Below are 25,743 nucleotides of genomic sequence, written 5' to 3' on the forward strand. Positions count from 1 at the left end.
AAAGAATCAAATACAGTTGGAAACGACGTAGACCATTAATAACACAGACTGTTAACAATTGTTTTTAATTAGTATTTAAACATTCTCTATGATAAAAAGAATGTTTGTAAAAAATATTTTAATAACACGGTTTTGGCGGTTATAGATTTGTAATGACGGTGTTCAACTATAACCGTCGGTCTCACGGTTATATACTAACCGTCACACCCCTAGCTGAAGATTTTTTTTTTACAACACACTTAAGTCCTGCTGATGTGATTTATTTATTTTTTGCCGTAAATTTAAGTCCAAAGTAAGGTTGCTACCATATTTTATATTATTTTTCAAAGCAGCTTTACAGTGATAAAAGAAATTACCATAACAGTGAAGTTGCGAAGATCATTAGTTAACTAAGAGACACCGTTCCAACAGAAAAACCCTTAACATGCTCCGGCCACCCATCCGCACAAACATAAAAGGTTGACACCATATTTTTTACAGTAAAATACTGGCAACCAAAGCTGCCGTTTTTTTTTCGTAAATTTCACCATTTTGAAATTTCACAGCAACAGTGTGGCTATGATTAAACCGCTTGTTAAAAAAATGCAACTTGATCCTACAGAATTAGTCAATTACAGGCCAAATTCAAATCTACCTTTTCTGTCAAAGATACTAGAAAAGGCAGTATCTACACTGTAACAGTTTTGAAAGGCTGTTCCATTTCTTGTACTGTGATGCTACTCCCCGCCTCAAGGGGGATCTAGGGAGGTTCCTACAGGAAGGGCTATCCTTTTTAAGAGACACTAAGAGTGTTTAGAGAGGTACTGGCACGGCTTTGAGTGTTTGCTCAACTGAGCCGGATGCAAGAAACCCTTCCTGCTTCCTGCTCAGCTACTGTTCGGACGCTCTTGCTTACTGCTCCGCACTTTGCTCTATCGCTTTTACATTTTATCTCCTATTTTTTTTATATTTTATTTTCTTTATTTTATTTCCTTTTATCACCTAATTTTAACTTCAACAAATCAGCACAGTGCTCATATGACAAAGTTTGGATTACTACAAAAACTGAGAATTATTTTACCCGACCAGCTTACATTCCGGGAAAGGAAAACACAACTGCCTCAAGGATAAGAGAAAATGCCTCTTCTGGAATCTACTTGCTGCACCAACTGCCACAGACTTATACAAAGGATTGCAGTTCTTGAAACAAAGTTACTTACGGGACCACCAAACCAGACGGAGCACACAACAGAGCTTCGTCATAGACACCCTCAGCATATAGCCGGTGAGTCCCATGAAACTAGTGCTCCTCGACAGATAGAGAAACAAGCCGATCGACTTACAAATCGATGGCGCAAACAGGGAGCGAGACCCAAAGGCACTCGAGACATCAGATTGTCACGAGCATCACATATTGCCGCAGTAGCATCCTCTACCCCAGATACTGCTCTGACAAGGATTGCAAACACTGGTCTCCTACCACCGCCTATACATCTTGAGAACAGATTTGAAGTACTAATGAATGTAAATGAGGAATCCCCAAACGTGATGAATGTGATTGAACACAGACTGAATCAGCCAGTAGCTAAAACTGACGCCAACTGGCGCTCAAGGTCGAGCAGACAGCGGCACTCAGCTCAGAGCGCAGCCGAGCCCAGGACTCTGATAGTGGGGGACTCCATAATCAGAAACATTAGCAGCAGGGATACAACTACATGCTGCCTTCCACAAGCAACAACTTCTGATGTAAACAGGGAACTTCAGAACATTCTGATGAAACATAAGACTGCAAATCGACTCATCATTCATGTGGGGAAGAATGATATTCATAAAGAGCAGTCAGAGCTCCTTAAGAAGGATTTCCATGAACTTTTTGAAACACTTAAAAGACTGAAAGTTCAAACATTCATCAGTGGACCTCTCCCAGCAAGAGGAACAAACAGGTTTTCACGGTTACTTGGGCTTAATACGTGGCTGCAAAAAACCTGCAATATAAAAGGAGTGAACTTCATTGAAAATTTCGATCTTTTCTGGAGTCAGAGACAACTGTTTCATTGGGATGGCCATCACCCAAAAAACTTGGTTCAAGAGTGTTAAAGGACAATATCTACTTCTCCCTCAATCATCCTTCTGCAGTTTGTGCCAATCCACTCAATCTGAACTAGGGCTGCACGATATTGGAAAAAAAAAAATACATTGCGATATTTTTTTCCCAACGATATATATCGCGATATTGCGAGCCATCAATCCAGGCTAAAGTCAATAATTACCATTCCATGTTATTAATAATTTCACTAATTATTGGAACAAGCTTCATTACAAGTAACAAAAAGGCCACTTAATATTTTATTCCAGAAACATATTTCTCTCAGAATTCGGTGAACGTTCTACACAAGACCTAACGTTCTTCAGGTTCTAGGACCCGAAAAATTATGTTTTCTGTGCTGATTCAGTGACGCGTTCATGTAAACAGCACCTAGAACCAGCAAAAGTAATGATTAATAATATGTAAAATATTACAATGAGACATTTTAATGGATTATTAATAAACAAGTGTTTTCTGTAAAGATGAAGTTGACAGTACTGACTCGCGATCTTCGCAGCAGTGATCGGGAGAAATACACTTTTCATACAGATTATTTAAAAAAAAAAAAATGTTATGGTTCTTCTGTAGATAATAGTTATATTTCTATTTTTTTATTATTATTGTTATTTTTAGGTGTGTGAGGCGAGTAGGCTAGCTTTTATGCTGCGTTTCGGTTCATGGATGACAGCTTAATCTCCAGTTCAGGCGCTGGCTGCTATATTTAATTTTTAGGCTATTTATTAAATCCAGGAAATTGGATAATGAAATACTGATTAAAATTAAGATACAATTAATACAAAACGAAATTCGTTTTAAAGAAAGGCTTTGGGCTTTCTGTTTGAGGTCTCTGTGAAAGTTTTAAAGCAGTCTTTTAGTGCCGCTTTTATAACGGTCGCGTGACGCGTCCGTAATGTCACGTAACATTGTTTTTTCCTCATAAATGCGAACACGAAACGACTTTTTAAAAAAAGACAACCATCCACAACTTTATAACACTCCAGCAAAGTAGCCTACCTCTTTTTGGTCAACATCCTCCTTTTTGTAGACGAAACAGGCTAGTCCCAAATAGCTGATTTTGACTTTTTTTGCGGCGGATCCTCTTCGTCGCGCATTTTTAGCTATAGGATTGCCAGTGAATGTTGGCTGTGAGCTAGGGCTGCACGATTATGACAAAAATCATAATTGTCAATTATTCCCTTGAAATTGTAATTGCGATTATTAACTACCGATTATCATAATTTACATTGAAGCGGGTCCGCTTACATCGACATGTTTCTACAGTGGCCCTAAATGGACAAACGCGTTTCGTCACTATGTTGTTCTTCATGCAAAGAAGCTATAGCTAAAGTCAGCGAATAAAACACTGACACAATAAACAACAAGTAACAATAATATTCGCAATAACATCGTTTTACTGAATAATTAAGTAAACCTATTTTTTTTATTTTATCATTAAGAAACCTCATTGATTAACTGGCTACTCTCTGCTGTCTCAGATGACGACATCACTTCCTGTCAGCCACCATAACTTCTGTTGGTTGCAATTAGCAAACTCACCACTAGATGGCACTAAAAATTACACACTGCACCTTTAAAATAAGCTATAGAAAGACAAACAAAAACACATCTTAAGCACACAGAATAATGTAAGTGAACATTTTTTTGTTGTAATTGCGCCTTTAAACGATTACATAATTGTGGCATCCGTAATTGTAATCGCGATTATAAATTAGATTAATTGTGCAGCCCTACTGTGAGCGGTGAGCGCGGCACAGCGAACCAATCACTGTGCAGGCACGCGGAACGCGTATGTCACCCCAGCAAAAAGCCATACAACAAACTCGTGTTTACAGTGTGCTAACCTGGTGCTACCGTTCTCTTACACTATGGGTGCTACTAACGTTACCCTTCACATCGCATGTTCCGGCGATGTGACTATCGCTCATTCGCACATCGCGATATCGATGTTAAAACAGAATATCGTTCAGCCCTAATCTGAACGGCACACACACACCTGGACACAGTATGAATGACCACGGGACTTCACTTCAGCAGCAAAATGGACATGTTGACATATCACACAAGGACAATGGTAACACCACTCCGCCACAACAACCTCTGCTCATGGACACAATCTCAACTGAGCCCTGCCCACAGAGCTCACCACAGACAGACATATCAGAACTGCTCCAAGATTCAGCACCCAAGGACGACTTCCTGGAAAACAGCCAGGGAAGCCAGGACAGCATATTACAGCCTCCGATAACACCAGAGCAACAGCCCCTTTCACCAGACACTTTTTCCCTCTCTCCAGCATCGCCACTTCTGTGCTTCTCACAGAAAATGGAAGAACTGGTGTATGCTGGATCCAGACTATCCCACTCTTTTGCTGCAAGCCCCCAGATACCAACCAAAAAAAGACAGGCACTGCTACCACCCGCACCAAAGCCTGCGGGCCCAGCTCGGCCTCCCCCTCCTGTGAGAGCTCTTCGGCCTTCGCCACAACGCCAGGGCCCACACCCTCCTCCATCTGCTCGAGGTGAACCAAAAACAACTGATCCCAGCTCTCAGTGATATGTGTCAGGTCCCCGTTTTGATAACAGTAACTTTCTCAAATGTTTACAGAACAAGCGGGAACCCAGTGCCAGTATCTTTATCTATTGCTGTTCTATTACAAGATAGAAAGGCCTTCAATAGCCGAAACCTAACTAATCTGGTGCCTATTACACGTCAAACTAATATTGCTGTGGGGAAAAGTAAGTCTGTTAAGTTAGCACTCTTTAAAATCCGCTCACTTAAAAATAAATCACTTCTAGTCAACGACTTAACCACAAACAATCTGGATTTTATGCTTCTGAATGAAACCTGGCTAGAAGACAGCTGCAGTGCAACAATCCTCAATGAAGCAGCCCCTCCTAACTTTACTTTTATGAGTGTCTGCAGAGCTGGTAAGAGAGGTGGGGGTCTAGCTGCTCTTTTTAAAGATATCTATCAATGTAAGCAAATATCATTTGGGAATTACCCTTCTTTCGAATATCTGGGTATTGTGTTAACCCTCTGGAGTCTGAGCTGTTTTCTGGGCCCTGGAGGTGTTCTGACATGCTCTGACATTTGTGCTTTTTTCAGTTATTTATAAACATGTTAATGGCAAAGGTGTAAATTCACTCTATATAGCACAAACAGGGCTACCAAAATATCTGATCAACATGCATGTATATGTTTGAATTTTTAAGAGAATAATGTTTATGCGTGGTTATTGGAAAAAATAAAAATGAAAGTTGCAGAAATAAGGCCACAAAACACATACTAAATATGTGGCAATAATACTTTTGACTAATGGATGTGGTCGCCTATAGTTTTTTCTTCAAAATGATGTGAAAATAGTCTTGCTTTATCGTTCACATAAAACCATACATTGATTTGAATTGATGTAAAACAGGTTTTGCTTGGAAAGCCAATATGCGAGGGGGGCGTGAACGAGGAGTGGTTTACACCTGAGAAATACAATGTCCCACCCACTCTGCATAATGATGAGCCATTCACTCAGGTGTGAAACTGACTGAGCCACAATGCAAGGACAAAAGATATATTTAGAAGACTTATATTGACCATTTAAGATTTTGCTTGCATCTATCTTGTAAATATGTTTTGCTATTTTATTAAAAAGGTTACAACAACAATAATTACAATTTCAACAATATTTCAAGTGTACTCTTTCTTTGTAAAAAAAAAAAAAGATTATAGGCCTACATTTTATCTATGTATTCATTACTTTGAATAAAGCTTCTGGCAAAGATGAAGTTGACGATAGGCTATTGACTCGCGATCTTCGCAGTAGGCTAGTGAACGCACCGGAGAAATGCACATAGATATTAGGCTACATAGTTTTTTTGTTTTGGATGGTTTTGTTTAGAACCAGCTTTCTGTAAATATATTTCAAATTTTTTTAGACATGTGAGGCGAGTACGGTCTGGTTCATGATGATCTCCAGTTCAGACCTTATATTGTGATTGCTAGTTAGCCTATATTTACTTTAAATCCAGGAAATTTGTTAATGAAAAAAATATTAAAATTAAGATACAATTGATACAAAACGAAATTCGTTTTAAAGAAAGGATTTGTACTTTCTGTTTTGAGGTCTCTGTGAATGTTTGAAAGTCTTTTAGTGCTTAGAGCGCTCGCGTCCATAATGGAGAACGGTCACGTAATATTGTTTTTTTCCTCATAAATGCGAACACGAAAAATAAAAGACAAAAGACTTTTAAGTAAAACTTACTCCGAAATTGTGTCCTCGGCGGAATTCGCTCTTCAATATGCTGCCGTTCGTCGTCTGAGTTACAATCTTCCTCTGAGGAAACAACCTGGTATCATGCATTCTTCCTCGCTGTCCAGAATCATCTGAATGGCGTCTTCATTACCGGAGAAGCATGCCATACTCAAAATGCGATGAACTATCAGTAAGTCTGATAGAAACTGTGTTTTTATGGCATTGATCGGGGGGCGTATGCGTTGCATACTAGATCACCTAAACTATTTACATGTGAATCGCGCCGGGGGCAGGGCGGCCGCAGCTGATTATAAAGATAATGAGGCAGAAGGAAAAACGGTACCTCTCCTTGCTTTCAAACGGATTACATGAGTTGAAAACATTTGTTTTTTATATAAATTACTTCATTTAAAAGAAGATATTTCAAGCTTCATAAAGACATAACTCACGTGTCTGTGTGAGAAGTATTCGCTGAGTTATGATTCATTTTCGGACGTGTTTCAGAATGGACTACACGGACAGAGAGAAGGCAGAACTCGCTTCGTGTTTATTTTTCTTTATTTGGCAAAAAGCACCACACTTTGTTTTTATTGTGAGTATACACAAAAATAATACACATTTAACAGAATCGATTGATGTATGAAACTCCAATGGAAAATCAAAGTCAACAAAGAATTTATGAGTTTCTTTTACACTGATAAAAAAAAAGCGAGCTGGTATCGCCGGCGATACCGTCGACCTCTGGGGGTTAATAGGTGCTCCACGCATTTTACTTATTATCTACAGGCCTCCAAAATACTCTCCAGCCTTTGCTGATGACTTTACAGAACTGTTATCAACAATTACATCAGAGTTTGACTGTTTTGCCATTGCTGGAGATTTTAACATTCACATAGATCCACAGAGAACAATATGGCAAAAGAAATCAAAAGTGTTTTAAAAACTTTTGATCTGACTCAGCATGTACATGGACCCACACACAATCATGGGCACACTCTAGATTTACTCATCAGTAAGGGTCTAAACATTTCATCGATTGTTATTAAGGATGTAGCGCTGTCTGATCATTTCTGTATTTTCTTTGATATATTGATCTCTCCTGCCACTGAAGCTAGATCTGTAAAGAAGAGAAGAGATGCTTAAAAGAGAACACTAGTGTACTATTTATGAAGGCTATATCCTTAACACCAAGCATATCTGCAGACTCTGTTGATTTTCTCCTTGATTCTTTTAACTCAAAAGTTAAAAGTGTATTTGATGATATTGCTCCTGTGAAAGTCAAGAAGAAGAGTGGCAGACAAAAAGCACCTTGGAGAAACTCAACAGCAGTGCAAAATATGAAAAGACAATGCAGAAAAGCAGAGCGCATGTGGCGGAAGACAAAACTTGTAGTCGATTATAACATCTACAAAGACAGCATCCATGCTTTTAATATGGAACTAGGCAAAGCTAGACAGACTTTCTCCTCAAATATTATAAACAGCAATTTAAACAACACACACACTCTTTTTGCTACTGTAGAGAGACCAACAAACTCCCCAAGCCAGATTCCCAGTGAAATGCTCTCAGACAACAAGTGCAGTGAGTTTGCTTCTTTCTTCTCTGAGAAAATCAATAATATCAGAAAGGTGGTCAGCACACCCTTGAGTTGCTCTGGGGTCAGACAGATCAGACCACCTGAGAAAGTAGTTACTTTTTCTGATTTCAAAGATATTGATGGCAAAATTTTGGAAGAAACCGTACAGCACCTTAAAACATCAACATGCGCTCTTGACACACTTCCCACATCATTTTTCAAAAGTGTGTTAAACAGTTTAGAAGCAGATCCTCTAGAAGTGGTAAATGCCTCACTTCTCTCTGGGAGTTTTCCAAACTCCCTGAAAACTGCAGTTGTCAAGCCCCTCCTGAAAAAAAACAATCTGGATAAGACCATGTTAAGCAACTATAGGCCGATCTCAAATCTTCCTTTCATAGGCAAGATCATTGAAAAAGTTGTCTTCAATCAGCTGAACAAATTCTTATTCTCGAATGGATACTTTGACAATTTTCAATCTGGTTTCCGACCGCACCACAGCACAGAAACAGCGCTCATAAAGATAATAAACGATATTCGCTTAAATACTGATTCAGGCCAATTATCAGTGCTGGTACTACTCGACCTCAGTGCTGCATTTGACACTGTCGATCATAACATACTTCTTGACAGGCTGGAAAACTGGGTGGGGCTTTCTGGGATAGTCCTAAAATGGTTCAGGTCATACTTAGATGGGAGAGGCTATTATGTGAGTATAGGAGACCATAAGTCTGAGTGGACATCCATGACATGCGGAGTCCCTCAAGGCTCAATTCTTGCGCCACTCCTGTTCAACCTGTATATCGTCGCTGCCCGATGAAACTCACGTATGTCCAAAACACCTAATTTCAAAATCAGTTGAACGTAGCGTTGTCATACTTGGTACGGCATCTTTAAATGTAACCACATTCTTGCCAGTGTAATGATATAATCGACATTTGACCAAAATAGAGTTTAAATGGACATACATGCATATTTTACAGTAACGGTGGTCGATACGCGTTCTTCCGATCATTAATTAGAATGGCCAAGTCGCGTTTCATATTGACAGATGAATAGGCTACGCTCAGTTTATTAAATAGCCTACGTCTCAGTTTATTAAATACGCTCAGTTTATTAAATGTCTCTTGCAAACTATGAAGTGACAATGAATCAATACACTCATTGCTGACCCCAGGGCCGGCGCGTCCATATAGGCGAACTAGGCAATTGCCTAGAGCGGCACTTTTGTAAAGGCAAAATGTAGCAGCTCATCTCATCCTAACTTAACGAAACTCAGTGTATGCCTCACACAGACATGAGAAATACATCAAATACACAAAGCTTGAAAAGTCTTTTAACGAAATAATTCAAAACGAAAAGAAAAAGGCTACTCTCTGATTATGTATGATTATGATCATATAGCCTAGCCTATTTTGTGAATTGTTCTTTCCCGGTTGGCACACCAGTTAACGTGCAATGCAAGTGACCGCGCGGGCGCCTCCATGATTATACTGTCTGCTATATATTTGCTTCTTATTTATTAAATCCACTCCAGGCAATTGGTTGATGAAAAATTGACTAAAATTAAGATACAATTTAAACAAAACAAAATTCACTTTAAAAAAAGGCTTTCTACAAAACCAAACTTAATGAAGTGGTCAAAATCATGTCTGATCTATCTCAAATTGTGCATCCTATTACTCATGCTGTTCACTTTTCATACTTTCAACAATACAGTAGACCTACAGACTCTATTTGTACAAATTGCTGCACATTCATTTAATTCTGAATTTTGCACACACAAGTTGAAAGGCTTCAAATCAAGGTCACGGATAATTGTGCGTGCATTTATTAATCATTATGATACTAAAATCATAACAAAGTAGACTATGCTATGTACAAAAAAAAAAAGAAGCCATTTCTGTTTTTTTCTTTTAAACAAAAAAACAAGCTGCACCCTTTTTTTTTACATTTCATCTTTAATTCCGAAATAGAATAATGAATGAACGAAAAAGTACATGGACCCAACATGTAGGCTATTACCCTTTTTACCCGTTATCAGTCTAAATTAATCTCGTTTTTAATTTAACTTAATTTCGTTTTTCTTTATTTAAATTTCGTTTTTTTCTTTATTTAATTTTCGTTTTTTCTTTCTTTAAATGTCATTTTTCTTTATTTAAATTTCATTTGTTCTTTTTTAAAATTTAGTTTCTTCTTTATTTAAATTTTGTTTTTCTTTATTTAAAATTAGTTATTCTTTATTTAAATCTACCTTTTACTGTGTCAGTAATTTATTAGTCAGAAAAATATTAGACTACCTTAAAAGTATTGCTTAAGTTAACAGGCCCGTGCGTTTACATCTCCACAATAAACAGTGACAATTACTTCGTCTAGACCATTTACCAGTAAATAACAGTTGTAAATATATTGCGAATATATAATAAACTTGAACAGTTGTCAAAACAAACGTTTGCTGATACTTTACCTCACAGAGTTATTCGGCTATCCAATGCTGAGCATCCAGAGGCGCTTAGACCGCGAGATGCTTAGACAGGGCGGGAGATACGCGGCGTGATTGACAGCATTGACACCAAATGGATATACGTGAAAATCAGATGACATGATTTCACAACTTTTCATTGGTCATTTAGATATGTGAAGCATACTGTATACGGAAATGAACCTGGACATTCTATCCGTCGAAAAATCTCAAAATCGGCAAAATGGACATACGCGGTTTTCATCGGACAGCGATGATATGCTCCCAATGAGCCAAATAATGAGAAAGAACCAAATTGCTTACCACAGCTATGCAGACGACACACAGATCTACTTAGCCCTATCGCCTAACGATTACAGCCCCATTGACTCCCTGTGCCAATGCATTGATGAAGTCAACAGTTGGATGTGTCAAAACTTTCTTCAGTTAAACAAAGACAAAACTGAAGTCATTGCGTTTGGAAACAAGTTCTTAAGGTGAACACATACCTTCACTCTAGGGGTCAAACAACTAAAAATCAAGTCAGGAATCTCGGTGTGTCACTAGAGTCAGACCTCAGTTTCAGTAGTCATGTCAAAGCATACTATCATCTGAAAAATATTGCAAGAATTAGATGCTTTGTTTCCAGACAAGACTTAGAGAAACTTGTCCATGCTTTCATCACCAGCAGGGTGGATTACTGTAATGGACTCCTCACTGGCCTTCCCAAAAAGACCATAAGACAGTTGCAGCTCATACAGAACGCTGCCGCCAGGATTCTGAGCAGAACCAGAAAATATGAACATATCACACCAGTCCTCAGGTCTTTACACTGGCTCCCAGTTAAATTTAGGATTGATTTCAAAGTATTATTAATGGTATATAAATCATTCAATGGCCTAGGACCTCAATACATTGCAGATATGGTCACTGAATATAAACCCAACAGATCACTCAGATCATTAGGATCACATCAGCTAGAAATACCAAGGGTTCACTCTAAGCATGGCGAGTCCGCTTTTAGCTATTATGCCAGCCGCAGCTGGAACCAGCTTCCAGAGGAGATCAGATGTGCTCCTACTGTAGTCACTTTCAAATCCAGACTCAAAACAGTCAATAGCTATGCATTTAATGAATGAGCACTGTGCCAATGTTCGTCCGACTGTTTGTACTGTACTGTATTTTATTTTTGTAAACTGTTTTAATTATTCTTATTTCTTTTTATTATTTTAATTTCTTCTATGTAAAGAACTTCGAATTGCCATTGTGTATGAAATGTGCTATATAAATAAACTTGCCTTGCCTATTATGAGGAACCTTTTTGGTTCTACAGCTCAATGTAAGTTGTATATATTTTGTAATTCTGTTTATTATATGTGTTGATTATGATTTGTTTTTCCCTATTTGTAAAGAGGGTTTTCTTTTGGCTTCATTTAATGTGGACATTTCATCTGGACTATGTTTTTACACCTTTGTTGATTACCTGGACTGGTGTTTGGATAGGGTTTGAAACACTTTATGCTGGATTTCTATTTCTGGATTTCTATTGAATTTTTGGAGTATTGGAAACACTCGCCCTCTTTACTTTACTTCTGCCTGGACTCAAACATGTGTTGAACTAAAGTGTTCTGACATAATGAAATTATGATTCTCCTTTTCTTTATATGTAATAATCTGTTGACAATATTGCTGTTGTGTACATACATGTGACATTTGGGTTATCTCACAAAACTTAAATATACTTTACTCTTGGTTGAATCAGGATGCAACTAAATTCCCTTAATTTAGTATGTGACCGAAATGAGTGTTACAACACAACTATGTTCCTTTTTTAGAAAGAAATGATATCTGTGAGGATTTTCAGTCAGGATTTAGACCGTACCATAGTACCGAGACAGCTCTGTCCGAGTTATAAATGATTTGCTCTTATCATCCGATCATGGCTGTATCTCTCTATAAGTGTTACTCGATCTTAGTGCTGCATTTGACACCATTGACCTCAACGTTCTTTTAAATAGACTAGAAAATTATGTTGGCATTAGTGGAATTGCACTAGCATGGTTTAAATCATACTTATCTGACCGTTATCAGTTTGTAGCAGTAAATGAAGAGATGTCTTATCGATCACAAGTTCAGTATGGTGTACCACAAGGCTCAGTACTAGGACCGCTGCTGTTCACTCTGTACATGCTACCATTAGGAGATATCATGGAAACATGGAATTAGCTTTCACTTTTATGCCGATGATACTCAGCTCTATATTTCTTCATGCCCTGAGCAAAATTTACCAATTCACAAAATTAACGGAATGCATTGCTGATATAGTAATTTCCTACTACTTAATTCTGAAAAAAACAGAGATTCTTATTATTGGACAAAAAACGTCCTCATGTATTAAGGTGAGACACCGCAGGCAAATTATTATTTTTATTTTTTTTCACTGGTCAATTTTGAGATTTTGGGCTTTTGGTCTTCTTTCAGACTTGTGGTGAAAAAAAAGTCCAAAATACACATTTAGGTCTATATTTTACTACACTGTCTATTTGTGTCTGTAGAGTTCTCCTAAATTCAACAAAAGTTGGCGTTCTAAATCAACATGCTGCTTCATGATCTCTGTCTGTACCCTGTCATCACAGATACCGCGTTGGAAAGCTCTATCTCTGATACATTGGTGTCAGATACAAATATGGTAATTTCCTTTTTATCATCAACAATTCGTGAAAGTACAACGGGCATTTAACTCTAAAAGCAAAATCTCATTGGCTGATGTCAATTTCTGACAACGTGATTCGTTCAGATGCATCACGTGACGTGCTCTGACATTTAGATGTGTGTTTTTGACTGTTCAGTTGAAGGCCATAAATGCTGTGTTTATAAGTTTTGATGTGATTTAGGTGGTTTGTAATGTTGTTCCTAATGATTTGATAAGATAGTGTCTGTAAATAGTTGCTTCCACTAAAAAAGTATGAATTTTTACATTACAAATCTTTAATGCCTTTTTCTCAAAATGAGTTTTTTTTTTGTCATTCTCCAGTATACACATCTCAGCCTATGTAGCACCTATGTACACCAAACTTTCCAGTTATACACTTAGCAGTATTCTCTGAAGATATTTTTGTTAATAAATCATTCCTGATTTGTGACATTTTAATCAAAGAAATATGGCGAATCGTTAATAAGGCTATGGACAGTATATTTTGATTTCTTAGGTAATGAAAGCATATATCCAGAAATCCCTCTGAAATTCTTTTTTCATCTCGTGTGTAAACAAAATGAAAAAAAAAATTTGCACCTGGCTTTATCATATGTTCAGATCTATCTACCGAAAATATATGCAAAATTGCACATATTTAATGAGATAATGCCTAATTTGCACAAACATACAAATTTCAATTTTACTTTTTATATACTTGTGTAAGTAATCAACTGAGGAAGTTTCATGGTGATATCTATTATTTTAAAATTCTACCCTGTTCACCTGTAGTGTCTCGCCTTAATCTAAAACACTATCTAACACTTCATGGCTGCTCTGTCAAGTCCTCGTCGTCGGTTAGGAACCTGGGTGTGCTCTTTGATATCAATCTTTCATTTTAAAGTCACGTGTCTAGTGTATCTGTAAAACCGCATTTTTCATCTTAAGAATATTCCTAAATTACGTCATATGCTGTCATTGACAAATGCGGAACAAGTTGTTCATGCGTTCATGACATCAAGGCTAGATTATTGTAATGCTATTATGGGTGGTTGCCCTGCACGCTTAATAAACAAACTACAGCTGGTCCAAAGCGCAGCAGTACAGAGCAGTGCAGCTCCGTCAAATTGGTGCGTGTCTTCGGTAAACTACATGTTTGTGTAAATTTTTTGTATCTATAAATTAGTTATTGTTCTGAATATTGTTTATTTAAATTCAAAGAAAAGAACATACAGAGCTGTGATGTGAGTCACCTAAACGAGTCTCACGTCGGTCTTTTCACATGATGTAAACACCTGATGCCTTGCATAAAATTCTATGATTTTTTTTCAAAAAAAGACACAGAATATAAATGCTTGAACACTGATTGTTTATGGACAGGTTATGGAGTCAGTCTCAGCATATTTTGGTCAATAAAATACCCAAAATGGGTTGTTTTTAATCCAGTGTTTTTTTAGAGTGTAGTTCAAAGTGTCAATGAAATGCTAATGTTTTATTTAAAGTAATTCCAATATTTAATGTTGGTTACACTAGTGCCACCAAATGCTCTTAAATGTGAATCTGCAGCAGCTCAAAGTTTATATCTGGTCAGCACTTGTCTTTAAAGGGCAAAGCAAATAGTAGAAATATTATCTGAAGAAAAAAGCATAGCATCATTAGCGGTTGAATATTCCAGCCCAGCGTGAATGTCTAAAATGACACAATCAAGAAAGTTCAATGTTAAATTTTAATTAGTTTAATGTCTTTTTATATTCTTAACCTGAAACAATGTACATCTCGAATAAACAGATAAGAATAAACACCAACTTCTGTGTTCTTCAGTATCATGTTTAATTTTCTTAAATTGTTTTTGATGATCAATACAACCTTTAATTAACCAGGGCTGCAAGAAGGAATTGATGAAATCGATCATGAAAATAATCAACAACCAAGATAATTATAGATTAATTGTGTCCTCAATCATGTCAATTTACAGCACTGAAAAACATAACTATGGACAAAATGCAACTTTATATTTCCGAGAACGGTTTGTAATTGTGCCGTGCCGTACCAGGCTCAAGTGGAAGCACAACTGGAACCTTTTCTGAAGGTGGAAAAGCAGCTTTTGTTTCTCAGCACATAAAGATGAACTACTTACCGTGATCTCAGACTGTGTTGATGAGGTTTCTCCACTGCATGGATCTTCAGGTGTAGCTTCAGGTCACTTTTAAAAGAGAAACTCTTTCCGCACTGATCACACGTGTGCGGCTTCTCTCCACTGTGGATCCTCTCATGGTATCTCAGATGTGATGAGTAACTGAATCTCTTGTCACAGTGTGAACAATTGTAAGGTTTTTCTCCAGTGTGGATCCTCTCATGTGATTTCAGAGATGATGACTCACTGAATCTCTTGTCACAATGTGAACACTTGTAAGGTTTCTCTCCGGTGTGGATCCTCTCATGTCTTATCCGAGCTGATGAGTGACTGAATCTCTTGTCACAGTGTGAACACTTGTAAGGTGTTTCTCCAGTGTGGATCCTCTCATGTGATCTCAGTTGTTCTGACAGACCGAATATCTTGTCACAGTGTGAACACTTGTGAGGTTTTTCTCCAGTGTGGATCCTTTCATGTCTTTTCAGATGTGATGAGTGACTGAATCTCTTGTCACAGTGTGAACACTTGTAAGGCTTCTCTCCAGTGTGGATCATCTCGTGTGATCTCAGATGTGCTGACAGACTGAATCTCTTGTCACAGTGTGAACACTTGTGAGTTTTTTCCCAGTGTGGTTCATCTCATGTGTTTTCAGATTTGATGAGTTACTGAATCTCTTGTCACAGTGTAAACACATGTAAGGTTTTTCTCCAGTGTGAATCCTCTGGTGCTCTTTTAACTTGCTTGGTTTAGTGAAAGTCTTCTCACACTCAAAGCACATGTACTCTCTTATACCAGTGTGTATTTTCTCATGTTTATGTAAATATTGCAGCACTGAAAAACTCTTTCCACACACAGAACATGAATGTGGCTTCTCCTTTGTATGAACCGCCCGGTGTGCCTTCTGGTGTGATTCACAGGTAAATCTTTTGCCGCACTGATCACATGAGAACGGCTTCTCTCCAGTGTGGACCCTCATGTGAACATTAAGGCCTGCTGATTGCCTGAAACTCTTCCCACACTGATCACATGAGAACGGCTTCTCACCGGTATGGATTCTCATGTGAATCTCAAGACTTCGTTTGGCTGTGAAGCTGTTTCCACACTGATCACATGAGAACGGCTTCTCTCCGGTGTGGATTTTCTTGTGAAGATTAAGATTACCTTTGTGTGTGAAACTCTTTCCACACTGATCACATGAGAACGGCTTCTCTCTGGCGTGGATCCTCATGTGACGTTCAAGACTTTGTTTGGTTTTGAAACTGTTTCCACACTGAGTGCAGGTGAAAGATTTCTTGGCTTTTCTTTTCTTTAAAAGTGTCTTTTTAGTCTTTGAGCGACTCAAAGGTTTTCCTCCAGGTTTGACATGATGTTCCTCCTCCATTTCACTCAGTTCTTCACTCTCCTCCTCCACTTCACTCAGTTCTTCACTATCCTCCTCCACTTCACTCAGTTCTTCACTCTCCTCGCTCTCTTCCATCAGGTCTGACATGACAGAAAAAAATCATTTTCAAATTAATAAATAACTTTCTAAACCCAATTGATTATCCCAGATGTAACAGACAACTGCTACAAAATATGACAATTTGTCTTTTTTAAATTAATTATACGTTCCTGAAACTTTCCATGAATGAGGTACACTGATCTTCCAGTTATTTAAAAAAAAACATAGGCACAAATCCCATGTTTCTGTACTGAGAACTATTATGTTTGATCAATGACACACTTATATAACATGATATGAACATTAAAATGCACAATATTGGCATACTGTGAACACCTACTTTTTGAAATGTAATTGTTTAAATATTTATATTATTTGAATACCATGTTATTTCTTTTGATTTTTTTAAAATAAATTTGGGTTTAGATCACTCAAATTGCTTGTCACTTAAAGGAGAAGTTCACTTTTAAAATGAAAATGCTGTCATCATATACTCACCCTCATGTTGTTTCAAACCTGAATGAATTTCTTTCTTCTGCTGAACAGAAAGGAAGATATTTAGAAGAATATCAGTAACCAGACAGTTTTTGGGTCCCATTGACTTCCATAGTATATTTTTTCCTACTATGGAAGTCAGTGGGACCCAAAAACTGTCTGGTTACTGACATTCTTCTAAATATCTTCCTTTCTGTTCAGCAGAAAAAAGAAATTCATACAGCTTTGAAACATCATGAGGGTGAGTATATGATGACAGAATTTTCATTTTAAAAGTGAACTTCTCCTTTAAGCCGCGTTTCCACCGCAGGAACATTCCCCAGGAATTAGGCACTTTGTGGTGATACTCGGTGTGTTTACACCGCAGGAACCAGGGTCTAAATGAAGTTCTGGGTAAATATTTCTCCCTCAGAAAGTCCCTGCTGGCGAGGTAGTACTTTTTCAAAGTTCAGAAACTTTTGGGGTGGGACTTGTGCACTGAACATGCTGATTGGTTGTGTTAACACTGCATTTTGATTGGATGACTCCACACAGCATTATCAAGCATAGCGTTAGTTCTGGCAGGTGACGTTAGTCAAGCTCGCATCAGCTGACCCTCAGCTGATCCACATCTACCTATAGGAATACGACGCCGATCACCGTATACATATATAAGCTCCTTCGGTATTATCAGCAGCTATCGCATTTCTCAGAAGCAAATTACCCTCCTTCATCCCCAGCTCCTTCTCTTGCCCAGCCAGGATTTGGCATTCTGATTCCCCTTGAATCAGAATAAACTTTTTAAATCTTAAATGAAATATATTTGCAAACTTTCATGTTGGTTCTGTTCTGTTTACCCCAAGGGGGGTTATTGCTGCTCTCCCTGCTCTTATCCATGCTAGGGAGTTCTCGCCCAGAACGGAACCATACCGCCAATCCAAACTGTATGCTACCTGTCAATCGTATTTGATGGTAGTGGTCCTGACAGAACTGTTTTAACCGCCATTTTTAAAAATATATTGCGGTTTGTGGCTTCATGCAGTAAGACTTGTCTGTCTGCAAATATGGAATTTAATTTTTAAAAAAAATGGCCGCTGGGCCAATGACGAGGTTCAGGCTTTATTAAGCGTATTAGTGGAAGTGGAAATTTTTCTGCGCGTCCGTCCCAGCCAACTCACGGTCAATGTCCGCAATAGCTGATAACATATAATATCTAATTTTATGAAGTAAAATCCTATGTTTCTGTAGTAAGAACTACACAATATTGGCATATTTTGACACCAATTTTTTGATATTTAATTATGTTTAAAACTACTAAAACGTTTTAATTAAGGGCCGTTCAGACTGAACTTCTTCCGTTTATTTTACATGCATGTGAAAGTGGGACACAAGAAACACAAGATCAAGTGAATTTCACTGCGAGAAAGAACACACATGTTTGCAGTAAAGCAGAGTAGATTGTACAATTTTACATTTTGGAATGATTATTATTTGTTATACATGTTTGTAAAAATACGCACAAATTCTGGTAACATTGTTACAAATTGCTTAAAACGCAGTGGGAACGCCCTCTGGGTCTGCCGATTGTCTGAAGCCTTTATAGAATCACGCCAATTTATTGGCTGATGGCACGGGCGCCGCCCCGACGCTCTTACGTCCTCACATTATATATGCACGCACGCCATCTACTCCTAAGATTTCTCTGCCGAAAAATAAGTTTGTTGGCAGCGCGAGGAGCTTGGCAGCAAACACAGCGCCTAGTTCCCTATTCAGAGAACATAGGTTACATCAGTAACCAGAGGCGTTCTCTTTCACAGGTTCACTCAACGCTGCGTAGCTTAAGATGCAATTAAGTTTCCTGTCTTCCTCAGAAACAAGAGGGGGAGGATGGAAAGAGTGAAGGTTAATAACCTGAGAGCGAAATGCTGTGGACAATACTTTGGGCACATATCCTGGTGTTGGTCTTAAAGTCACCCTGACCAGACCATGGGCGAAGTCTATACATGTCTCGCTAACAGAAAGAGCTTGCAAATCCCCCACCCGCTTAAACGAAGTCAAAGCTAACAAAAGAGTAACCTTGAGAGTCAGAATCCGCTCCGTAGCTGACTCCAAGGGCTCAAAAGGAGCCTCAGTTAAGCCCTCCAGGACGACTGACAGGTCCTAAAAGGGAATTCCAGGGGAGCATGCTGGTTTCAGGCGCCTAACCCCACGTTTAAATGCTGAGACTAACCTCAGTTTACCCAGGGGGATCTCATCCGACTCTCTATGAGCTGCAATAGCAGCAACGTATACTCTCCGAGTGGTAGCGGCCACTCCAGAAGCAAAGTTCTCCTGTAGAAATTCCAGCACTGAACCCACTGGGCAGCTGACTGGGTCCCTAGCATGTGCCGAACACCATGACTCAAAAACCCTCCACTTGGAGGAATACAACCTTCTTGTGGACAGGGCTCTCCCACTTACAGACCTCAGCGGGAAGACCAAAGCTCAAAGCTAGTGGCCTCCAATGGGCCATACGCATAGCTTCCAAATGTCGGGGCAGGATGCCATATCCTGTCATGAAGCTGGGATAATAGATCCTCCCTGACTGGAATCTCCCAGGGGGGGGAATTCCAGAAAAGAAACCTGCTTAGAGAACCATGGCTGGGACCGCCAGAATGGGGAGACGGGCTCTGCTCTCCCTCACTCTGGACAGAACCACCTGGATCAACCTGACAGGCGGGAATGCATAAAGTTTCCGCGTCGGCCATGGGTGGGCGAATGCATCTATCCCCAACGATGCTGGGGGGCTCAGGGAGAACTAAAGCGTTCACATTGGGACTGATGCAAAAAGGTTCACTTCTGCTTTTCTGAACCCCGACCTGAGCTTCTGCCTCCACAGAAAATCCGCTGCGAGGTTCAGGACCCCAGGGACATGGACTGCCCTCAGTGAAAGGAATATGTCCTGGGACCACGGGAGGAGGTGGCGTGCATGCCTGTCCCGGGTGCGTGACCATGAACCCCCTGCCGGTTAACATGGGACACTACCGCCATATTGTCTGTTCTGACAATGACATGGTGCCCTTCGAGAAAAGGGAGAATGTGAAGAAGGGCCAGGGAAACAGCTCTCAGCTCCAAGATGTTTCTGTGCCAAGAGAGAGTCTCCCCAGTCCAGACCCCACATGCTGGCCTGCCCTCGAAAACCGCGCTCCAGCCGGTCAGAGAGGCATCCATCGTAATCATTTGGCGTTGGAAAACTGCGCCCATGCTGACCCCTTTCCAAAGGAAGAGGGGGTCGCGCCAGATTGAAAGGGCGCGGAAGCAACTGCATGACACCTTCAATAGGCGAAGAGCTGGTCCTGTGGACCGGGCCCCTGAGAACTTCATCCACCACAGAAAAGGTCTCATGTGGAGCAACCCAGAATGAGCCCCAGAAGCCTGCGGCAAGTGCCCACAGAAACACGATGGCCGTGAAGCGGGCCAAACAGGATGTTGAGTATACGGATGCCCTGGAGCCGCAACGGGGCCAGAGCAGCATCCATACACTTTGTGAACGTTCTCTGCGCTAGAGCAAGACCAAAAGGAAGGACCCTGTACTGGTATGCCTTTTCCTCCAAAGGCGAATCTGAGGAACCTCCTGTGTTGCCGTATGACCTGAATATGGAAATATGCATCATTTATGTCTACTGTCAAGAACAAGTCCCCCGCCCGAATTTAAGATATGATAGCTTTCAGCGTCAATATCTTGAATTTCCCTTTGTTAAGGGAGAAATTCAGACGACGGGGGTCTAGTATAGGTTGCAGACCGCCACCCTTCTTCAGGACCAGGAAGTAACGGCTGAAGAAGCCTTGCTCGACTTCCTTCGGAGGAACCTCTTCTATCGCTTCCTTGAGGAGAAGGGACGAAATCTCCTGCTGTAGTACAGAAGCCTCTGAGGTGCTGTCGACTACAGTTGGAAAAACCCTGTTGAAGCAAGGGGGGTTGCGACAGAACTGAAGCCGAGTGTTGCAATGCAGAGGACATACCTGTGTTAAGGTGTCACACTGACTCCTGTGGGGTGGCATGGTCGAACATGAAGGAGAGCACTTGGCGTCCTGACATGTAGTGGGAGGTACCACTGCCTGGATTGGTATTACAGGGTCTGCCTGCTCCTGAGGAAAACAGAACGTGCCTCCGAGGTTGCGAGTGAACTCCGTCCTATGAGAAGAACATTTGAGGTCCGGGTTGAGACGGGGAGGGGTTCGATGATTGATCCCTAACCCTCCTGGGCATAAACTGCCTGAAGGCAGCCGACTGGGATTTTGCGGCCCGAAACTTGTCAACCACAGTGCTGACTGCCTCCCCAAACAGTCCAGACTGAGAAACTGGGGCGTCCAGGAGGAAAACCTTCTCTTTGTCGCAGATCTCTGTGAGATTGAGCCATAGGTGGCAGCAACCGCACCCGCCATAGACTATAGCGCGTGCGGTGTGCTTGGTGGCTCTTAAGGTCAGATCCGTGCAGATGAAGAATGTTGATGTTAAATATATATTTGGGCCAGAAAAACCGAGACCGAAGGACTTAAAATGACCGCTTGTGAAGGCAGAGAAATCTGAGGAGCAGATGGCACGCGCATATATAATGTGACGACGTAAAAGTGTTCGGGCGGTGCCCGCGCCATCAGCCAATAAATTGGCGTGATTCTATAAGGGCTTCAGACAATCGGCACACCCAGAGGGCGTTCCCACTGCGTCTTAAGCTACGCAGCGTTGAGTGAACCTATGAAATAGAACCTCCCTTTACTGACCATTTGTTAAAAAAACCCCAGAACATTCTGTACCATTTTCATAGTTGAACTGTTTATCTAAATGTGATGAAGTGCTTGAATGTCTCTAACATGAATGTTCTTCAGCATCATGAATGAATGAAGAATAAACACCAACCTCTTTGTTCTTCAGGATCTTCAGTGTGTTTCATTCTGAATTGCAGTGGGAGGAGCCTCACTGATGATGTGATTGCAGTGGGAGGAGCTTCACTGATGATGAATTGGAGTGGGAGGAGCTTCACTGATGATGGATTACAGTGGGAGGAGCTTCACTGATGATGTGATTGCAGTGGGAGAAGCTTCACTGATGATGTGATTGCTGTGGTAGGAGTTGATCTGCCAAAATCAAAAATATACAAGTTACTGAGTTTGTTTTTATGCTCATGGACATCAGAATATAATAATGTAAATTCTTCCAAATATACATAATGGTAAGAACAACAGTTCTTGCAAAAAGCATAAACAGATAGGCTACTGTTAGATTTACTGATAGATTGAATGAACAATGCCAAACCCAGCGCTGAGGGAGAAAACTTATCCTCCTATTATCACAGAAAAGCTGCTTTGAAACAATCTATATTGTTAAAAGCGCTATACATGAAGGTGACTTCATTGACAGAAGTCAACTAGAGCAGTGCAGCACACTGAAAGTTTAGAGAGACGCACATGCTCGCAACGGGGCTTACTTGACAACAAGTTCATATATCAATATTCTAACGAATAGAAATAACCTTAAATAATGTATCTATCCATCACTTATGTGTACAGTTACTTTCAGAGTGGACGCGCAAGCGGTTGCCCTGGTAATGAATATTTCCAAAATTCCCCAGCTTATCTTCCCATGGAAATTTACCGGAAACTTTCCGGAAATTTACCGGTAATTTTCCGCCCCTTTGCAACCCTATGTACCGTACATAATTGCACATATACATGTAGGCAACAAAATACATAAGTGTTTCACAAAATATGTAATATAATGGGTAATGCAAATAAAACAGTACTAAGCATACTTGCAACACACCCTCATATAAACGCATCAAGAAAATGTGTAAATATTTTATAAAGTCTTTTTGGTACAATCATGCCATGACATTGAATAAGATTGAACCATATTGTAGCCTAACTAGGGTTGCCAACCGTTCCGTATAATACGGAATCGTCCCGTATTTAAGGCATCTGCGAAGCGTCCCGTATGAAAGCCATACGGAATGCAGTTTGTCCCGTATTTTCAGGCATACGCTCTAAATTGACAATTAATTTTTTTTTTTGTGACAAATCTTTGTTTGATTTACAAACATAGTCATTCGCGGAAGGCTTTAAGACCCAGCAGAATCCTCTACCGACTGGACGTTATTGAAACACAAAATAACCAATACAATTCAGTTATTGCGCTTTTACATTTTATGCCATCTATGCCTTCCTGACAAAAAAAAACAAGACAAAAAAACCCTTTTGTTTATTGTTTTAAATTGTGGTTGATGATACAGTAATATCCATTGGTGTAGCTAGCTATATATTGAAAATGGGTAAAGTTCACCAAGATACATTTCTAGTTTCAACATTATTTGTTCTTCAGAAAATGTGCTAATTTACTCATGGAGCCACATTAGCATCCCTATATATTGGGACTTAAAATGAACCATATTCGGCCATAAAAATTTAGCCTGGCTCTGCCCTCCTGCGTACTTCCGCTCAATTTTATTTCCCTTCAGTACTACGTCTGGGATGGTGGTGTATTCTTTGTTTTTTTTCCGATAAGTTTTTTACCGGTCCAATCAGTGAACAGAAGGAGTGGCTGAGAACGATGACGTTGAGGTCATGCGCTAGTTTGAGTTGTAGGGTTAACTTACGTCACAACCAAACGTTAGCGATTGGTTATGGCAGATCCTGAGTGACTCTGGGCAGATCCAATAGTTTTAAACTTCAACAGAGTACAGAGTACACTACAAGGAAGTTAACGCTTGTCAATGGAGAGAGGCCAGACTCTCTGTACAAATGAAATGTATGAGAGTCTGGTAGAACCAGGCTAATAAAAATTAAGAAACCAAAAGAAAAGTTTAAGAATTAAAATCTAAAAGGATATTAAAATGTTTGTAATATGAGTTGCAGGCATGCGAACTTTGGGCAAAAAAACAAAAGTAGTGCTTTTCCCTGTTTTTAAAATGTCACCGTTGGCATACAGTAGCTATAATAAAACAAAGATGGCTAAAGTCAACCGATTAAGCTAAATAGACCTAACAATCTCTGTGTAAAAGTAAAAGTCATTTTAACCCCTCTGTAATCCGACTTCAAATCTCCGGTGAAAATGGTCATTTTGACCCATTTTACAAAACTGTAATTCCTCAGTAAATATACATCCATCACATATAGCTTAACATTTTGGCTTTCTTCATTTACGTTAATCTTTCTTCAGAATTTTTTTTTTAACAAAATCAAAAATTTGAGCTGGGAAAGTTTGTTTGAAATTTGTTGATTTTTCCACGAAATGACACTGTCTGAGAACCTTTTATACATCTTTTGTACACATATTAACCTGCAGATTCTAAAATGATATGCACTGTGAGGTAAAGTACAGATATTTAGAGTGTCCCTTATTTTCCTATAAAGAACTATTGTCCCTTATTTTCCTTTCCATAAGTTGGCAACCCTAAGCCTAACTGACGATGCTAGTCAAACAAATATTATATCTTGACTGCTATTCAATCACATTGAAACTTAAAACAACTTATATAACCATTAAGTGTGAAAACATACCTTTAAAGAAGAGTAGTACGAGGCAAAATGAGCAAAAACACACTGGAGGTCCTGCTCTCTCACTCCTGCATGGACAAACACGCGCGAATGAAGAGAGAGGCGTATCACGATTAAAAGCGCCAGTTTCAACGAGAGAGATCGCTAATTACACGGATACACGTCATGAAGTATTTATCAACGTTTTAACACGATATACACAGTGATAAAGAGACCGTAAACAGGACGTATGCATGAGAGAGTGAAAGATGCTTCTGCTTTCACAAGCGCGAATGCTTAAAAGGGAAGAGAAACCACTTCCTTCCTAACGGCAGTTTCACACCGCAGGCCTGAGCTCCGCGTCAGCCTCGCGTCAGCTTCTATGGCAAGCCAAAAGGCTTGTTCGACTTCATGCAGCTCTGCGCAGACCGATCAGCGGCTGGCTTGAAGCAGTGCATGCCGGTGAAGAGATGACGAGTCCGAGCTTAGGACCCAAGCAATCCAATTGTCTCAAAGCACGTTGTGAGTAATCGCGTTAGCGCCTCGTTACAAATCATACAAAATCACTTTATTATAGACGAAGTTTGTACTACGTTATAACGAGTCATTATGTATTTTAACTTATATGTTTCATATACTAGTATTTAACCGAAGCTATAGATTGTGAAATTAAAAATTTCTCATTGTTAGTGTTTTTTTTAAAAATAAATAAACAACATATTTTAGCTTCAAACAACTACATTCTCGACTGTGAAACTCTTAAAACTACATTTTGTGACACAATAACAGTGGTATTTTTAAATTTCGCAGTCTTTCTCCTCTGCTATTGACCACACCGGTTAGAAATTTTGTCCGACTTGATACAGCGCTGACGCCACGTGACTGTGACGTATGCCATCAAAGCAGGGGAGAGCGAGGCACAAAGTAACGCTTTTTGACTTTCTCAGTTTGTGTAAATCTACTTATGGTTCAGAGTATTTATTTTTTTCCACATTAATTTCCCAAATGTCTAGTACAATTATGTGGTTTTGTTTTATTAATACAGTATATACTTTTCTCTGGATATACCCCGAATGGAAGTGAAATGTGACAACATGCCCCATAGGTGGGGTACATTGTAACATGAC

At 39.5% G+C, this 25,743-nt stretch overlaps 1 protein-coding gene across 4 annotated transcripts in view; it reads right to left on the bottom strand.

The window, feature by feature from the left end:
* Positions 1–24,892, bottom strand: part of LOC311094947 (uncharacterized protein) — a 47,195-nt gene extending 22,303 nt beyond the window's left edge. Inside the window, exons 1-4 of one of the 4 annotated variants that reach the window (XM_084133189.1) lie at positions 24,641–24,892; positions 22,005–22,222; positions 15,196–16,674; positions 6,773–7,449 (exon numbers count right to left, since the gene is read on the bottom strand). In XM_084133189.1, coding sequence (XP_083989315.1) covers positions 7,362–7,449; positions 15,196–15,746 — 639 coding nt within the window. In that variant the 5' untranslated portion in view covers positions 15,747–16,674; positions 22,005–22,222; positions 24,641–24,892 and the 3' untranslated portion in view covers positions 6,773–7,361. Of the gene's footprint in view, positions 1–6,772; positions 7,450–8,783; positions 16,675–21,109; positions 21,282–22,004; positions 22,223–24,640 lie in introns of those variants that run through there. The other 3 variants (XM_084133188.1, XM_084133190.1, XM_084133187.1) reach the window with 3 other exon arrangements.
* Positions 24,893–25,743: the final 851 nt, after the last annotated feature.

The sequence above is a fragment of the Abramis brama genome (assembly GCF_963993115.1).
Source record: "Abramis brama genome assembly, chromosome: 1".
NCBI classification, from domain to species: Eukaryota; Metazoa; Chordata; class Actinopteri; order Cypriniformes; family Leuciscidae; genus Abramis; species Abramis brama.